Source organism: Ammospiza caudacuta, chromosome 16 (genome assembly GCF_027887145.1).
Source record: "Ammospiza caudacuta isolate bAmmCau1 chromosome 16, bAmmCau1.pri, whole genome shotgun sequence".
Taxonomy (NCBI): Eukaryota; Metazoa; Chordata; class Aves; order Passeriformes; family Passerellidae; genus Ammospiza; species Ammospiza caudacuta.
In genome coordinates this window covers 11,893,784-11,909,758 of record NC_080608.1, presented here as the reverse complement: position 1 = coordinate 11,909,758, position 15,975 = coordinate 11,893,784, and the positions used below count along the sequence as shown (strand labels likewise).

General features: G+C 48.5%; 2 protein-coding genes across 4 annotated transcripts in view; both read left to right on the top strand.

The window, feature by feature from the left end:
* FLT4 (fms related receptor tyrosine kinase 4) overlaps positions 1-8,071 on the top strand; it is a 57,088-nt gene extending 49,017 nt beyond the window's left edge. For both annotated transcript variants that reach the window (XM_058815210.1, XM_058815209.1), the window contains exons 26-30: positions 10-115; positions 1,033-1,172; positions 1,771-1,891; positions 2,640-2,725; positions 4,047-8,071. In XM_058815210.1, coding sequence (XP_058671193.1) covers positions 10-115; positions 1,033-1,172; positions 1,771-1,891; positions 2,640-2,725; positions 4,047-4,266 — 673 coding nt within the window. In that variant the 3' untranslated portion in view covers positions 4,267-8,071. The remainder of the gene's footprint in view (positions 1-9; positions 116-1,032; positions 1,173-1,770; positions 1,892-2,639; positions 2,726-4,046) is intronic.
* A 3,468-nt stretch (positions 8,072-11,539) lies between these two features.
* Positions 11,540-15,975, top strand: part of RNF130 (ring finger protein 130) — a 42,914-nt gene continuing 38,478 nt past the window's right edge. Inside the window, exon 1 of one of the 2 annotated variants that reach the window (XM_058815304.1) lies at positions 11,540-12,402. In XM_058815304.1, coding sequence (XP_058671287.1) covers positions 12,135-12,402 — 268 coding nt within the window. In that variant the 5' untranslated portion in view covers positions 11,540-12,134. The remainder of the gene's footprint in view (positions 12,403-15,975) is intronic. The other variant, XM_058815305.1, reaches the window with a different exon arrangement.

Here is a 15,975-nt window from a genome sequence, read left to right as displayed (position 1 = left end):
TCTTGGCAGCTACCGTATAATGCTGAGCTGCTGGCACGGTGATCCCAAGGAGAGACCGACTTTCTCCGACCTTGTGGAGATACTGGGGAACCTTCTTCAGGAAAATGTCCAGCAGGTGAAAACCTCTCTGTGTCCCTGCTCTGCTCCAGACAGCTCTTTCTTCTGTCATCACCAGCTCCCTCACTGTGCCCTCAGCTGACTCCATGGTCAATGCAACACATTTGTGTAGGCCAACAATAACACAGAGATTCCAGGGTCAGAGGTCTATTTCCCAGAGCTGTTAGAGAAGTCATTTATGCAACAGCCTTTTAGCTGCATCCTCATAAAACTCTGCTCCTTGCAGGGCAGAAGTCCTCTCAGTCGTCATTCTAGTAACTTCCATCCTAATCCCCAGATGATTATTTGAAATTCTTCAGCTGAGTCAAGGCCCTCCCACACGCCTGCATAATGAAAACCAGGACTTGACCAGGGTTTCTGAAACTCTGTCCTCAGATGGAAATGTCAGGGCCATGTGAAGCAAACAACTGGTACATTACAGCAGTCAGTAATACAGATTTCTTTGAATGCATTACTAATCACTTCCATGTGGTAACTCACCAGGACATTTAACTGTGATGAGCGTGCAGCTCTGATTTTAAGTTTTTCTTGATGTTCTCTTTCAGAAAATGATAGCTAAATGCTTGTCTCATCCTGATGTTCCTGACTTTAACCTTTCAGCACTGGTTCCCAGCACAGACATGACTAAGCCACAAATGACATTGCCCTGGAGCACAGTACTCTGCCCATGTAAACTGGAGAATTATGGGATTATTATGGCAGTTGTTCTCCTGCTCACACACACCTCCATGCATCACTCACAGCTACTTAACACAAAGGTCATAAAAATCTTCAGGCAGATATTTTGTCCTAGAGAAATAAAATTTATAAACCAGAAATTTTCCTTCCCAGCTCTTACAGCTTCTGCCTGTGGAGCCTTTTCTTGTGGGAAAGTCTTCCCCTTCTAGTAAGGCCGTTTACTGTTCTTCCTACCAGGAAGGGAAAGATTACATCCCGCTGAACGACTCTCACAGCTCAGAAGATGATGGTTTCTCCCAGGTGCCTTCCTCTGCCCAGCAAAACTCAGATGAAGAGGACTTTGACATGAGGATACGCTGCCACAGCCTAGCAGCAAGGTGAATCCCCTGCAAAAAGGGCAGAGAGAGCCCAGCAGGCAGCAAGCAGCCTGGCCTGTAAGGGAGCCAGGGGGATATGGGGAGAACCCAGATGTTTGGAAAATCCCAGGTGGTAAGGTGTGATCCAAGAATTTAGGCCATAGCTTCTTGTTTATAGAAGCAAAATTACTTTATTTTGCTCATGAGGAAGTGCTGGTTTGTAAGCCTATCACATTCCTTCTTCTCCTCCAGCAATGCTGCCAGTGTATCATGTAAGGAGCTTCATCCTATCTGTTCCTAACTGACCCAAACAATTAGTCCCAGGCCTCTCCTCTCTGATGAACTATGAAGATGTGATGCCTGGGATCTATATGACATTTTCTCCTTATCGCATGTGGAGAGGTTATTGGGGCCTGATTCAGTCAGTCTAGTCTTCACTGCAGAAGTAGTATGGGGTTAAGAGGTCTAAGGTGACCTCATTACCCTCCCCACATCCACCACTTGGGTCATCCTCCTCCCTGCATACTTTGGTTGCCCAGTGAGGAGGTTGAGTTCAGGTTCTGTTCATTCAGGACATTGACTCTTGCCTTTACTGAGTCCTATGTGCTTCTGTTGGCAGATACTACAACTGTGTCTCGTTCCCTGGTTGTTTGACGGGAGGAAATCAGATCAGGTGTCCATCCAGGATAAAGACATTTGAAGAGTTTCCCATGACACACACAATGTACAAGGCACACCCGGTGAGTAGGTGTGGGGATTTGAGTGGGGGGCAGTCTTTTCTGACACCTTTACGGTTAAGACTGTGGAGGGAAGATCACTTCTATTTTATGTCAGTCTGTGTGTCATTCCTGTTCGGTCCATCCAGTCCTATGCACGTTCATTTCTTCATCTGGCACACAGGGGTTTCTCTTAGTGGGGAATAGGGAAGTTAGATATGCAAATGGGGGGACTATAAAGGACCTCAGAGAAGAGCCTGCTCTTCACCCTCTCAAATCTGTGAACACAGCCTGATTAAGCACACTGAAATCCTGCCAGGACTTAGGAAACCCAGAGTGTTTATCTGCAGCTCCAGTATCTTGATCCATATGGCAGTGAGCAGTAGGGACCCTCCAGGTCTCTCTGGACTGGACTGGTACTGATATCTCCTCTAGCAGCAGAACTGAAGTCATAGCTTTTGTCTCAGAGGAAAATATCACCTCTCGCAGATTTAATGGTAATACATCTTACAGACAGGTAGCACTCTTTTTTTATTCCCCAAAAATGGCACTGAACTATGCACACAAATCTTACCTTTTTATGTTCTGCTTTTAAGAAGGTACCTAAGAAAATCAGATACAGCAAAACTATGGAGCATGCTGGTAAAGTGCTCCTACCCCTTTTTCCCCATCACACATACACAGGATCTCATCTCCTGAATGATTTCTCCTCCCTTCCCATTCTGATCAGTTGACAGGGATGTTACTGATAACTCCTGTTGCTTCCTTCCAGGACAATCAGACAGACAGTGGGATGGTTCTGGCATCTGAGGAATTTGAGAGGATAGAAAACCGACACAGAAAAGAAGGTGGATTCAGGTACTCCTTAAGCCTAGCCACTGCTGCCAAAGGCAGTGAGACCAGGAGGCAGCTCCTGGTATCTTCCCATAGGCTGCACTGCTTGGAACTTTCAGCTGTGGGCCCTGAGCCAGATAAGTCCATGCACTCCTTAATGAGAGGCAAAACACAGGAAGAGCAGACAAGCCTGCTGTTTTCTAGGGTTTAAAAATATAAACTGTGCCCATCAATGAGAATGTGCCTGTTAAGATAATGAGGCACAGCAGAGTGATGGTGTTAATGAGACTGTTAATGCTTATTGACATTTTCTGGTGAAATTTATTAGGGCTTGCTCAAGCAGTGGCAGATGGGATGGGCAGAAACCCTCCTCCCTCAGCTCTGACCCATGGGGTACAGGGTCATGATGTGATGGTGCAAGGATGGGGCAGGTCTTAGGAATTCCCACATGCTGACATGGAGTCTGGTAGGTTGAGCTGGCACTCTCAGGGCTGAGGATGTTATGGATGGTTATGTCCTTGACCCAGGCTTTGAAACTGGGTGAGAACCTGTACAGCCCATCTCTGCCAGAGCAGGCTGAGACCTTGTCTCTGTGACAGTGTGTTGAGCAAGCCATGTCACCTCATATGTAGACAAGGCCAGTCCCAAGACTCTTCCTCACCTCCTCTGCCTCCCAACATCAGATTGGACTGGTCATTGTCTTTTCTCTTAGCCATAGCCCTGTGGCCTGTCTGCTCTTGTATCAAACCGTCTCCTGCTTCTTGTCCTTGTCCTCTTTTCCCTAAGGCATGTTCCTGTTGTTTCAGACACTTGGTATCCCATCTCCTGGAAAACACTAGCCTTAAACTTCTTGAGTGTGTCCCTGCCCCTGCTCTTGTGATTTCTTGACAGTCACCTGGTATTGGCAGGCACTGAGATGGGACATAAGACTTTCGTCCACATCTTCATCATCTTCCTTTGTTTCCTTTCCCCCATCCTGGCAGTTGGTTTGTATCAATTTCTGTTATTCCTGCCAGGTCTACAAGCAATTAATGTAATGTCTCTTGTCTCTCCCTACTCATTGGGATCCCAACCCTTCCCTGTATCTAGAAGGTATCACAAAGGTATCTGGGACAGCTGAAGTAAGTGTTCCAGGATATGTGTAGATTTGTCACAAAACAAACAGGCTGTGCTTATTGGAGCAAGGCCTGGTTTTGTGCTTTGAAATGGAGGTGCAAGTCCATTCCCGACCCTGTCTCTGCTGCATGCATTAGAAGATGAGATTTTCAGAAGCTGGGATTTCTCTAAGCAGGACAGAGGCTTTCTGGGAGTGCCCAGGTTAATTCTGTGTCTCTCTACCTCACAGCAGTAAAGGGCCCAGTCGGACCATGGAGCTGTCAGGGGAGCAGTCAGACCTGCGGGGCAGATGTCGGCCGTCGTACGGGTCCCAAGTCGGAGGCCAGACTTTTTACAACAGTGAATACGGGGAGCTGTCGGAACACTCTGAGGATGGCAGCTGCACCCCGCCTGGAGAGGGGGCCAGTCCCCCCACTCTCCACGCTTCCTTCTTCTCCGAGCAGTACTAATGGCACCAGGCCCTGGAGGCAACTGCAAGGCCCTCCAGGCATGTCATCAGGGTCACCCAGAGCTTCTCCTTCAACCTTTGCCCAAACCCAACCGGGAACCTACCCCAAACGGACGGGGAGCACCAATGTCCTTGGAACCGCAGCATGAACCGTGCAGCACCTCCAGCTGCAGCTTCCCTGTGCCACAGCTGGAGAGAGCACATCACTGATTCCTCATATTTCTTTTATTGCTGCACCTCAGACAGATGCATTCTGCTGAGAGTGGGTGCCTGTGTTCAGCACTATGGCACCTTCTGCCTAACATCCAGCCTCCGCTCAGATCAGCTTCCCATTCAGAAAGCCCATTTCAGGTCAGATATAAATAGATCTGTCTTAGTCTCAAGTTTCTTCCTGGTGTGCAGCCTGAATGTTTTTCCTTGGATTGCTTCCTCCTCCCCTCATCATGATGTCAGCTGCTGAGCTGTGGAGCAGAATCAAAGGGAAGAAATCCCTAGTGGTATTAGCAGCAAGAGCAGGACATTTTACAGAGGTGTACAGAAAGATCCCGAGGGATCTTTGTAAATGTTCATGCATGCTGCTCATCCTGAGTAGGTGTCAGCCTCTCCATCTCCTCTGCAAGCAACACCCACACCCCTCTCATATCTGCTGGGGGGAAATCTGCCTTATCACTCGGATTATTTTAGCCATCTCAACACAGCTAGTGCTGAGTAGGTCATCAGCAGATGGCTAGAGTGCTGCAGGTGAGATAAACAGCAATTTTTTTGCAGGCTGTGTGCAAAACAGGTTCTTTTATGATCTCTGCTGGGAGCAGGTTACTCACAGGTCTGCTGCTCTTGCCTTCTCCTTCTCCCAGATTGGTGCTGAGATCATTTGTTGCTCAAGTGAGAAATTAAAGCAAAGCTAGGTTAATTTGAGCTGACTTCTAAACATAGAGTTTGCTGGGAGGAAAAAGATCAAAAGGGCAGGGAGTGAAATGTTTATTTTCAAGCTGCTGCAAAGCATTTTGGAAACAATGGAAGGAACAGTGCTCCAGCAATAAGGTGCTCTGGGCTGTATCCCCTTATGTGTTGACATCACTGAACACATGGAGCCCAGCACCTTGCCAGGGTTCAAGCCCTGATTCTCCTGGATGGACAGTTTGCACCATGATTTTTCCTCTCTCTCAAGTTCCCTGACTCAAAGGAGGCACTCTCTATCCAGTGGGCTCCTCTCCAGTTTCTTTTGCAGAGCTTCCAGCAGAGCACACCTGACTCCAGAGGATTAAGAAACAGTTATTTGCTGAGGAAACATCTCCTTACTTTGTTCTTCTATTTCTAAGAGATACCACGTGAATTCAGAGCTCTGGGGAACCTCCACAGCCCCTCTCTATAGATTTCTGTACTGCTGCCTCACCACTTCCCACCTACTTCTTTCCATGCTGCTCCCAATCCAAGAGCTCAGCCACAGAGCAGGGTTACATCACCGCCTCAGGAGTCTGGGTGAAAAGGCTCCTTGGAACAGCTTGTCATCATCTCTTCTCCCACATGCCCGTGGCTGGCAGAGCTCTGTGCACCAGGGCATCTCAGCACCAGGGAATTACTGCTTGTGGGCCACACCTCTGTCACAGAGCCAAGGGTTTGGACTTGTAAAACTGTGTTTCCTGTCAGATGCACAGCTTTCCCAATCTGTATTTCTTTCCCAGCAGAGGGTTTTACGCGTTTCCCGACGTAAGCCTGAAAGTCCTTGTGGATGAAGTTGCCAAGTCTTAATTATAGCTCTCCACACAAGTGTAATGGGGAGATTTATTTAGCACATGGGAAAAGCATGCCTGTCATTCAGGTTCTCTAAGCCTGTGCAGCTTGTTCAATGTTCCACTCCCTTTTTGTGTCAGAAGGATGACATGGCTGCAATTTCCATGGCAAAAAAGAGGCACAAAACCAGACCAGCTTGAGCCAAACTGGCTCAGGATGTGGAATTGGAAACTGCATATTACAATGAATTCCCTGACTTCTACTGGTGTCCCCTGAAGCTGCCAGGAATTTAAGCATCTTTAAGTAATTGTTACGACTCAGTAAGAATCCTCTGGCAGGAGCTGCTGGAGAGCCAGGACAAGGAAGTAGGACAGCCAACAGGGTGTAGGCCAGATCAAATTCTCCTGCCCTCATCTTGCCCTGCTTTTTGAACTGGTGGTTCCCTTGGCTGAAGGAAGGCTGCATGCAACTAGTGATGCTCCTAACTGGCATTGGCAGGGGTAGAAGGTGACCAGCTGAGCTAAATTCAGGCTACTCACTGGGTGATGTGCATCCACAGGACCCAGACTCTCTTGTTTCCAGTACTCCATGAAGAATTCTCTGCCTAGAAACAGCCCCATCTGAGAGAGACCCCAAGAACAATATAATAGCTCAAAAACAGAATTTCAAAGTAGCTGTTAGTCCCTGTCCATATGTAAGGGATAGGTATGTGCCAGCAAAGCATGACATTTGCTGGGCATGGCAGGATTCCTCAGCAGAAAGGGAACAGAGGCATCTTAGTGCCCAGGCTGGTCATCAGCATGGACATCCAGCCAGTACAGCTGCACTTTTTCTCTAGGTGTAGCTCTAAATTGCTCACAAGTATCCTTGTGGAGAAGGGCTATGTTGTTAGAACCATTGCTAATGATCCCCTGCATCACCCTGGAAAAAGCACTTCTATGTCATCTGATTTTTGAACATTCAACTCCACAGAAGTTTATTTTCTCTCTCTTGCACCACCTAGATGGGGGGTGGAATCAGATCCTATTGTGTCTGTGTCAACAGTATTGCATGAACAATGCAGCCTGATAGGAGCAAAATCTGGCTCCTCTTCAGACACTCCTGCTGATGAAGAACAACTGAAGGGTAGGATATTGAAGAGCTGTTGAGAAAACTGTACTTTTGCTCTCTAAAGGTATACTAAAATTAGATGTGCAAAGTTGATAGCCCTTCCCATTCTCTTGAATTATTTCTGGCTTTTTATTTTTACAGTCTCCAGATAAGCATGAAGTGAAGCTGGTCTGTTTTGGTTTTAAGATGTGAGAAAGAATGTCTTGTGTTGTCTCTCTTTCCACAGCAGCAAGGGAGTATTTCAATGTTTAAAACCCAGGGTTTGATATTTGTGCCTGCTCTATTCAAAATGCACTCTCTGTTTCATTTTGTTTGGGCTTCTTACTGGAACTCAACGTTGAAGCTAAGCTATTTATCATCATCACCTTCCTTTAAAATGGCTCCTTCCACTCTGTGTTCAGTCTCACTTTTCTTTACAAAGTGCTGGTGTTGAGAGGACATTCCTCCCTCCTGAAAACAAAGTGTGGGGTCCCCTACTTGCAAATACACGTGTGTCTCTGAAGAAAAACCTGTGTATCAAGTAACACTACATTTATATTGCAATATTTTAACCTGGTACCTGTTGTTGCTCTAGCAGCATTCAATGTTTCAGTGGGCTGCCTTTGAAGCAAGTAGGCTAAAACAGGGGTTTTGTGTGAGTACAAAGCATGGTCTGTGTGTGTGTGAGTGTGCTGTGGGTGAGTGTGTGGGTATTTGCACGTGAGATTTCCTACCAGTGAGTGTTATGTGAGTGATTGTAACTCACGTTGAGTCCTGTCTCTGGAAGTTCACAGTTATATATCAAACCAGTTAGAACACTGCTTCCTTTCCTCTTCTCCTATAGTACTTGTTATCCTTTGTCATTAAGAGTTTTGTTGTAATATCTAAATGTGAAAATGAATAAAGTCATAACTGGCAGCTGCTCTCTGGTTCCTGGGGCCACCTCTGCCCCTGGGGCAGCCCAGCCCTGGCCCAAGCCTTCAGCATATTTTGGGTTTATTATTTTTACTTTTGTGTCCGTTTGCATTTCCCTGTGTCCTCTCAGAAACAGCTGGATCTTGTGGCATTTCCATCCAGGATGAAAGTCTGTATTTTCTCATGGTGAAGTCAGATTCTCTTTGGTGCAGCTTGCTGGCCGAAGGAAACACAGCACCCTGCCCTGTCCCCAAAGGATCCACGATCGTCTCCTGTCCCCTTGGCCCTGGGGGTCTCAGCCCTGGGGGTCTCCAGCCTTCCTATCCCCATTCACCACACCAGGGGAATCGGACACTCCCTGAGCCCCCTTCTCAGGGAATCGAACCCTTTCCGGACGCCTTTTCTCAAGGCACCAACACCCCCCGACCCCTCTCCTTCTCCTCATGGTACCAAAACCCCGCAGACTCCTCAGCGCATCAACACCCCCTCCCCAGGACCCCTCTTCTTCTACGGGCACCCAACCCCAACCTCGGTCGGTTCTCCTTATGGCACTGACCCTCCGGACCGGACCCCCTTGTCATCATTGCACCAAATTCCCTCGCAGTCCCCTTCCCCTCACAGCACCGACCCCCCGGACCGGACCCCCTTGTCATCATGGCACCAAACTCCCTCCCAGTCCCCTTCCCCTCACGGCACCGACCCCCGCCCCGCGCGGGCCCCTGGCGGTGCGGCCGGCAGCCCGCAGGTGGCGCCTTGCCCCGGCGGCCGCGGGCCCCGCGGGAAGATGGCGGCGCGGCTGTGGCTGTGTTACAGGCGAGCCGAGGGCGGCACCGCGGCTGAACGAGGCTTTCGCTGGGAAATGGGACACGAGTGGATTCATGAGCGTTCCCTTAGAAAACAAATCTCCGGGAGTTCAAGGAACGCTCAGGCACAGCTCCCGCGTTACCCCTGGTGGAGCTGTGAAGGCATCAGCACCATTTGTCTGAGTAAAATAATGTCCCCTGAGGAGCCGTCAGTGGCAGAGACACAGCTGAGGGGACAGAAGGGGGACATCTCCACTCCTCTCCATCATCACCCCCTCATCCAGCTCCACCATGGGGTGAAAGCATCCAAAAGGACCTTTTAATTTTCCTTACCCCATCCAGGGGCCTGCCCATCTGGGCCATAAGGAGATTGAAGCTGTTCTACTGATGAAATATCCTATTTTGGTGCATCCTGGAGCAGTGCTTGGCTGCTCCTCTTCTGGGGCCATGAGCGGTCCCCTTGGCTGCTCCTCACCTTCTTTCCAGCCCATCCACAGGACAGGCTGGGAGGTGAGGAACAGCTTACCAGCCGTGTGTGTGGGGATGGGGATGGGGATGAAGATGGAACCAAGAAAGCAGCCTTCACACAGGCATTGGAACACCTCTCTCCATCAGAAGCACAGCCCACAGGAAACCAGACAGGGCAAAATAAAAACCAGCCATTTCATGCGGTTAGTAAAGAACTGGGGATGCTCTGGCTGGGCTCCTTGTTTTGCTTCTAACATGGCCAGTGAATCCTTCTTCAATGCTTTTCAAAAGTGCTTTGACATCCTTCTCTGAAGGTCAGCACGGTGATGGCAAAAGCTCCTCAGGCTCCTGGGACTTGGCCCCTTCTGAGGACATTTCAGCAATAAAGCACATGAGTTTGCATCAGAATGATGCAGAGCTCTTAGTGCTGAGAAATCAAAGCAAGAACAGCTCCAAAACATGATCTGCACACTGCAGTGTGTCAGCCCTCTGACTGGGGTGAAAGTTTGGGTGAAATGAGGAGACAGTCAATAGCATGTGGTTCCTCACCCAGCATGTACCAAGAATGGCAAAATTAAATTTAAAAAAAATGTAAGCAGAACATTCAGTTGCTGCTTCAGAATAATTTCCTGGGTTGTATTGACATTTCTACAGAGCTTTGCAGAAGCAGCTTCTCAGAGGATTTTACAGAGCCACACATGTCTTTAGCAGAGCTTGTACATCCCTTCTGCTCCAAGATGCAGGTTTGGAAGCGTGCTGCTTTCCTTGGAAAAGGAATAGGTTTCTCCAAGAGCAGGATAAAATTACTTGTATCTCAATGAAATAAACAGACTGTGCTTCAACAGTGTTATCTTATGTGTGTGTGTGAGCAAGTGCATCACAAATGAATAAAATACAAAAGCTCTCAGAAGAAAACAAGTTAATAAGATGCATAGGTTAAACACCAAACTTATCTGAGGGCCTTCCCGTGCAGCTGAGGAAGTCACCAAGGAGACCATATCTCAAAAGAACAGCTCCACAGCTATTTTTGAAGAACTTAGAAAATATCCTAACAGTCTTGCAGTAATTGTTCTCTTTGCTGTAACTAATTTTCAGTTAGTTTGTCTTCCAAAATCCAAGGAGGCCATTACACTATTTTGTTACATCTCCCAAGAGGCTGAAATCCTTAAAACTATGTTAGTTGATCATTCATCAAACCCTGTTTTACAGTATTTCTGGGGATTAATATTTATTAACAATACTTGAGTGTTTGTACAATTTCCCATTTTAGTACGTCAGAAGCAAGTAACACCAAATAGGGTAAGAATGAACTGACACAGAGGCTGTGCTGTTCCTGCCCCAAAATCCCATTCAGTTCTACCTGGACAGACTGAATACATCCCACCTAGTTTTCACACACACAGCTCTTCCACCCTCTATTTCTGACGTGCTTTAAAACTCTGTATCTTTTTGGCCATCAGCATTCCTGAACTGGAAATATTTTTCTGAGAAGATGCTGAGGAGCCATGGGAGCCTGTATGTCTGTGTGTCCCAACATCTTAAACTGCCCCAGGGAAGGTTTAGGTTCGACATTAGGAAGACTTTCTTCACGGAAAGGTGATTAGAATGGACTGCCCAAGGAGGTTTTGGAGTCGCCGTCCCCGTAGATGTTTAAGGACAGACTGTATTGCCATGGTCTAGTTGACATGGTGGTGTTTGGTCACAGGTTGGACTCGATGAGGTCTTTTCCAGAAGGTGGTTCTGGACGCTGTGATCGAACTCCTCGGGAGCCAGGGGTGACTGCAGCCCGGTGTCGCCAGAGCCCGGTGTCGCTCAGACCAGTGTCACCGCAGCCCGGTGTCGCTCAGCCCGGTGTCGCCGCAGCCCGGTGTCGCCGCAGCCCGGTGTCGCTCAGCCCGGTGTCACCGCAGCCCGGTGTCGCTCAGACCAGTGTCACCGCAGCCCGGTGTCGCTCAGCCCGGTGTCGCTCAGCCCGGTGTCGCCGCAGCCCGGTGTCGCTCAGCCCGGTGTCGCTCAGCCCGGTGTCGCCGCAGCCACCCCCGCGCCAGCTCCCACCGCCGTCTGGCCACGCGCACAATGACATCATACACTATTGCCCCGCCCTTTGTTCGGGCCCCGCCTTTAGAGGGCGTGGTGGAGGCCGAAGCTCCGCCTCTCGCCCTCGTGGCGCGGGGCGGGGCGTGCGGCGCCTGCGCAGAGCGCGGAGCTGCAGTCGAGGCGCGGGCGCGGAGCCGGTGGCGGAGCGGCGGAACGGTGCGGGGCCCCCGCCGCCCTTAGGGCGAATCGGGCATGAAGCGACGGCTGCCGGCTGCAGACGCCGGGCTGGGCATTGGCCTGCGCTGCCTGCCGCACTAAGGCGGCGACGAGCCCCGAGGCGAACCGAGGCGGCGCGGCGGGCCGAGTCCGAGGCGAGCCCCGCGGCTGTTCGCGAGCGCGACTGAGGCGGCAGCTGCGGCTTCTGCCGGCAGCCTCCCCTGGGCTGGCGAGGGGCTGCGCGGGGAGGGGGCCACGGCACCGCCCCCGCCTTCTCCCCTCCCCTCGCCCGGCCGGAGCTCCCCCGCGGCGGCGGGCGGGCGGTATGAGCGCGGCGCTCTGAGGGACCGGCCGAGCTCGGCTTCCCCCGAGCAGCCTCCCCTGGGAGCCGCGGCGGCAGATCGGACTCGGCTGGGACCTGCCATGACTCCCCTGGCTCCTCCCATGGCATGAGCCCGTGCTCTCCTCCCCGCTCCGCCTGCTTTTGGTCTCTCTCCGCTCCCGGGCTGTCAGATGGGATAGGACACACCCGGGCGTGCGGGGCTCGACGCTGCCGGGGGGGAGCGGCGGAGGCAACCGGTGACGGCCGTCGGCTCGCCTGGGGTCGAAGATGAGCTGGCGGTGGGCTCGCCAGCACTGGAACGGCGGCTCCTCCGTGCTGCTGCTGCTGCCGCTGCTGCTGTGGCACGGCCGGGTCCGGCCGGCCGGCGCCGACAACGCCAGCCAGGCGTACTACACCGCGCTCATCAACGTGACCGTGCTGAGCCCCGAGCGCGGCGGCCCCACGCTGCTGCGGATCGACCGCGGCCGCTACGGGCAGGACTCCCCGAAGGTGGAGGTCAAGGGGCTGCTGGTGACTCCCGTCCCTATCAACGGAGGTAACGCTTCCCTCGCTCGCTGCCGGGTGGTTGGTCCTTGCCTGGGCTGGGCAGGCTTTCCTAGAGAGCTCTGACAGACGAGGAGGAAGAGCTTGCCCAGAGGCAAATAAAATAAATCCGTGATCTGAGAGTGTTGGCTTGAATATCGGCTCAGCAAAGCATAATGTGCTTTCCAGCATGGATCCCAGTAGATTGGGTGCATTGAGCGGTGAAGGTGTTATTCCTTAACTAATTACAGAGAGTGTAGCGATAGTTGACAGTATTTGGTTACAGCGTTGCCTTGAATCTCAGAACAGCTGCGTAGCCATCTCGCTCTGCATCTGGATACCTTTGCAACTGCATGAAGTCACAGGTTTTCACTGTGCAATTCCTAAAACACTGTTTAAACTGCCCATCAAGACTTTGAAGGACTGAAGCTACTAAGCTGTTGCCCTTACATAGCCTGCCCAAAATGTGGTTGCTTGCAGTACTGAACACTGGCTAGAGTGTCCAAATCAGTTTTCTTTTAATTAAACAAAGCCATTGTCCATCAGTTTTTCTTTTGATATATGCTGGGGTTTATAGAGAACAGTAATTTGAACAGCTTAGAGTATTGTTATGATTTTTGCCTGAAGTGAAACCAGTATCTTCAGTAATAGTGATGTAGTTTTAGTAGTATCTTATTTTGAAAATACATTCTTGACATTATCTAAACTGCCATCTTGAAGAAATGGACCACTTGATGGAATGCAGTGGTCCCAACCTGCCTCCTGGACAGTAAACATCTGAATAATGTATTAAGTGAAATACTGTAGTCAGTTAAAACTAGAGTCTTAAGTGGTGAATACTAAGAGCGTTTTAGAAGAATTGATAGCACAAAACTACTGTGTTATTAGAAGCTTTAGAGAATTTGCCAAATCTTAAGATCAGGAAAATACTTTGATGCTTCTTCAGAGCAAATGCATTCTGCCAGGCAGCCTCTGTCAGCTGCTGGTCGGGATGGATCAGGTTGTGCCTCAGCAGGTGCTTGCCAGTCTCAATGAAGCTCTGCAAAATATAACTAGAATATATTAATGGGGTACATTTTGGGGAGGAAGGGTGAGGAAGCAGAAGTTGTTGAGGAAGTCTGCTCTAAAATGATTTTTATTTGTACTTCAAATCCTGTCCATCAGCTAACATTAAATATGTTGCAGTCGTTGTGCTTCCTGATATTCTTCACATCCCCACACAGCCCCCTTGAAATCAGGAGTCTGTCCTGAAAGTTTTAGGCATGTAAACACACTGCTACTGCAAGTAGTATTTTAACAGGTTTTTAAAGGTATCAAAGCACTTTATTTTTTTTTTTTTTTTTGAGCTGTGTTATTTGTCAGGAAAAACTTCTGATACTAATTTCTTTTAATCTGCCTCTGTAACTTTTTCTGCTTTCTTTTGATATGCCTTTACTAAGGTGCAGTTTAAACACTGAGGGAGGCTTTGACAGCATTTTCACAAGCAGCTGATAATGAGAAGAGCTAAATAAAATTATGAGCAGTCTATAAACAGTATTTTTATACCTACTGCTAAGTACTGTGATGAATAACTTTCTTGAGAAAGCACAGCAGGATGTGTGAAAATGTCAGACCTGACATGGTTTGACATAGTGCAGTGGTTAAAACTCTGTTATCAATTTTGGGGGAAATTCAGTTTTGCTTTTCTGTTTCATAACAGACAGCTTAAAGCAAGCACAACAGCAGTTGTTTTCCTTATTCTTAGATACTCTGAATTGTTCTGTGTAGATTGTTATATATTTACATTTTATTTGAATTTTGCTGATGTGCCTGTGGTTTAAAAGCGTTTCATTTAGTAAGGAGGATTGGAATATTTTATGCTTTTAGTTAAGCTGTTCTTGAACATCTGCTTTTTTATATTCAGATTTGATAAAAGATGATGCAGTCTTACTGAAAGTAATTGCTTTCATGTTTTTTTAATCAGCCTGTTAATATTGCTGGTGAACTTGTTTGCAAAATTTTTTCTAATAGCTCTAAACATGAGTAGCTGCCAGCCACTGCTTAGAGCAGTAAATGCTGTTCCTCAGTTTTCATGTATCCTCAGAAGAAAATGACTCTACAATTGTTAGCAGCTTTATTTGAAGGTACCTTGAATTTGAAACTGCTGTGATGTCAAGCATTCACCCATTTATGGGCTATCTTTGAAATTTTCACAAATGTGGGTGATCTGTTAGCACCTTGATGGCATGGACTGTTTTAGAGCTGAAGTGTCCTTAATTTCACAATTTTGCATGCTCTGTGAAGAATCATAGAATCACAGAATGGTTTGGTTTGGAAGGGACTTTGAAGATGATAAAGTTCCAACTCCCCTGCTGTGGGCAGAGATGCTTTCCACTGGACCAGGCTGCCCAAAGCCCTGTTCAGCCTGGCCTTGAACACTTCCAGGAATGGGGCATCTTATCACATCCCTTACTCATTGCCTGCAGGGAAAGAAATGAGTTTACTAATTGAAGATTCAGGGCCAATGATCTGCTGCTGACCACACAAAATTTGTAATTTTAAGTGTTTTGTGGTGGTTTTGACTTCTATTCTTGAATGCCTAATATTTTATGTACTGCTTTTTGAAGATGCCAGCTCCATGTGGTCACCCATCCTTTAAATCTCTGTGCAGCATGATAGGCAATCACTTCTGTTTCTTTAGCAGGATTTCTCTAATGAAATTCAACCTTGTCATGTTAATACATGTATTAAAACCCTTTCTGTGTTCTTTTTATAGGGCTTGCATGAAATTGATAGGGGCTTTCAAAGGCAGTGCTCCCCTGGGAGTGGGGTGGCAGTAACTGGCGTGACCGCCTGTGAATGTGACTTGTGAAAGTGCAGCTCCAGCGAGCTCTTGGTCACAGTTGGCTGCTGCCTGTACATTCAGCAGCTGTGTGGGGGTTTTTTTCCAAGCACATTAAATGCATGATAGCAGCATAGTTTCTTTATTAATCTCTCTTCCACTGTTCTGCTTTGAGTTGCTTTTCTTACCTCCTCTAACTTGTTCATCTCTTGTCGTGACTTAATTTTTTATTAGAAGAGCATTTTAAACCATTGCTGCACATGAATGCTTGCAGATTCCAAAAAAACCCTCCTTTTGTTGTGCATGGAAGGATAAAAGTGAAATGTGTCTTCACAGCTTGATGCAGATTTTCTATAATTTAGTTCAGGTTTATAGTATTCCTTCAGTGAGGTTCCAGAATACTTCTCAGTCCCTTACTCTGTTATTTGTGACTTTGTGCAACCAGACATTTTCAGAGAATCGTAGAGTGGTTTGGGTTGGAAAGGACCTTAAAGATTGTCTAGTTCCAAGCCCCTTGCCTTGAGAAGGGACACCCTCCTCAACCAGTTTGGTCAAAGCCTTGTTCATCCTGGCCTTGAACACTTCCAGGTCTTTTCAGCCCAGTCCTCTCCCAGCAGCTGCCTGAGTGCTCCTGGATGTCTGTACATGCACCCTGCAAGTGTTCAGCCCTGTGCCCCTCCAGTGACCTGTGCTTTTACTCTTCTTTGCTACTGGGTGCCTGACCCCAGTTGTGGTGCAGACCTTCAAGTGTCATGGATATTCCCC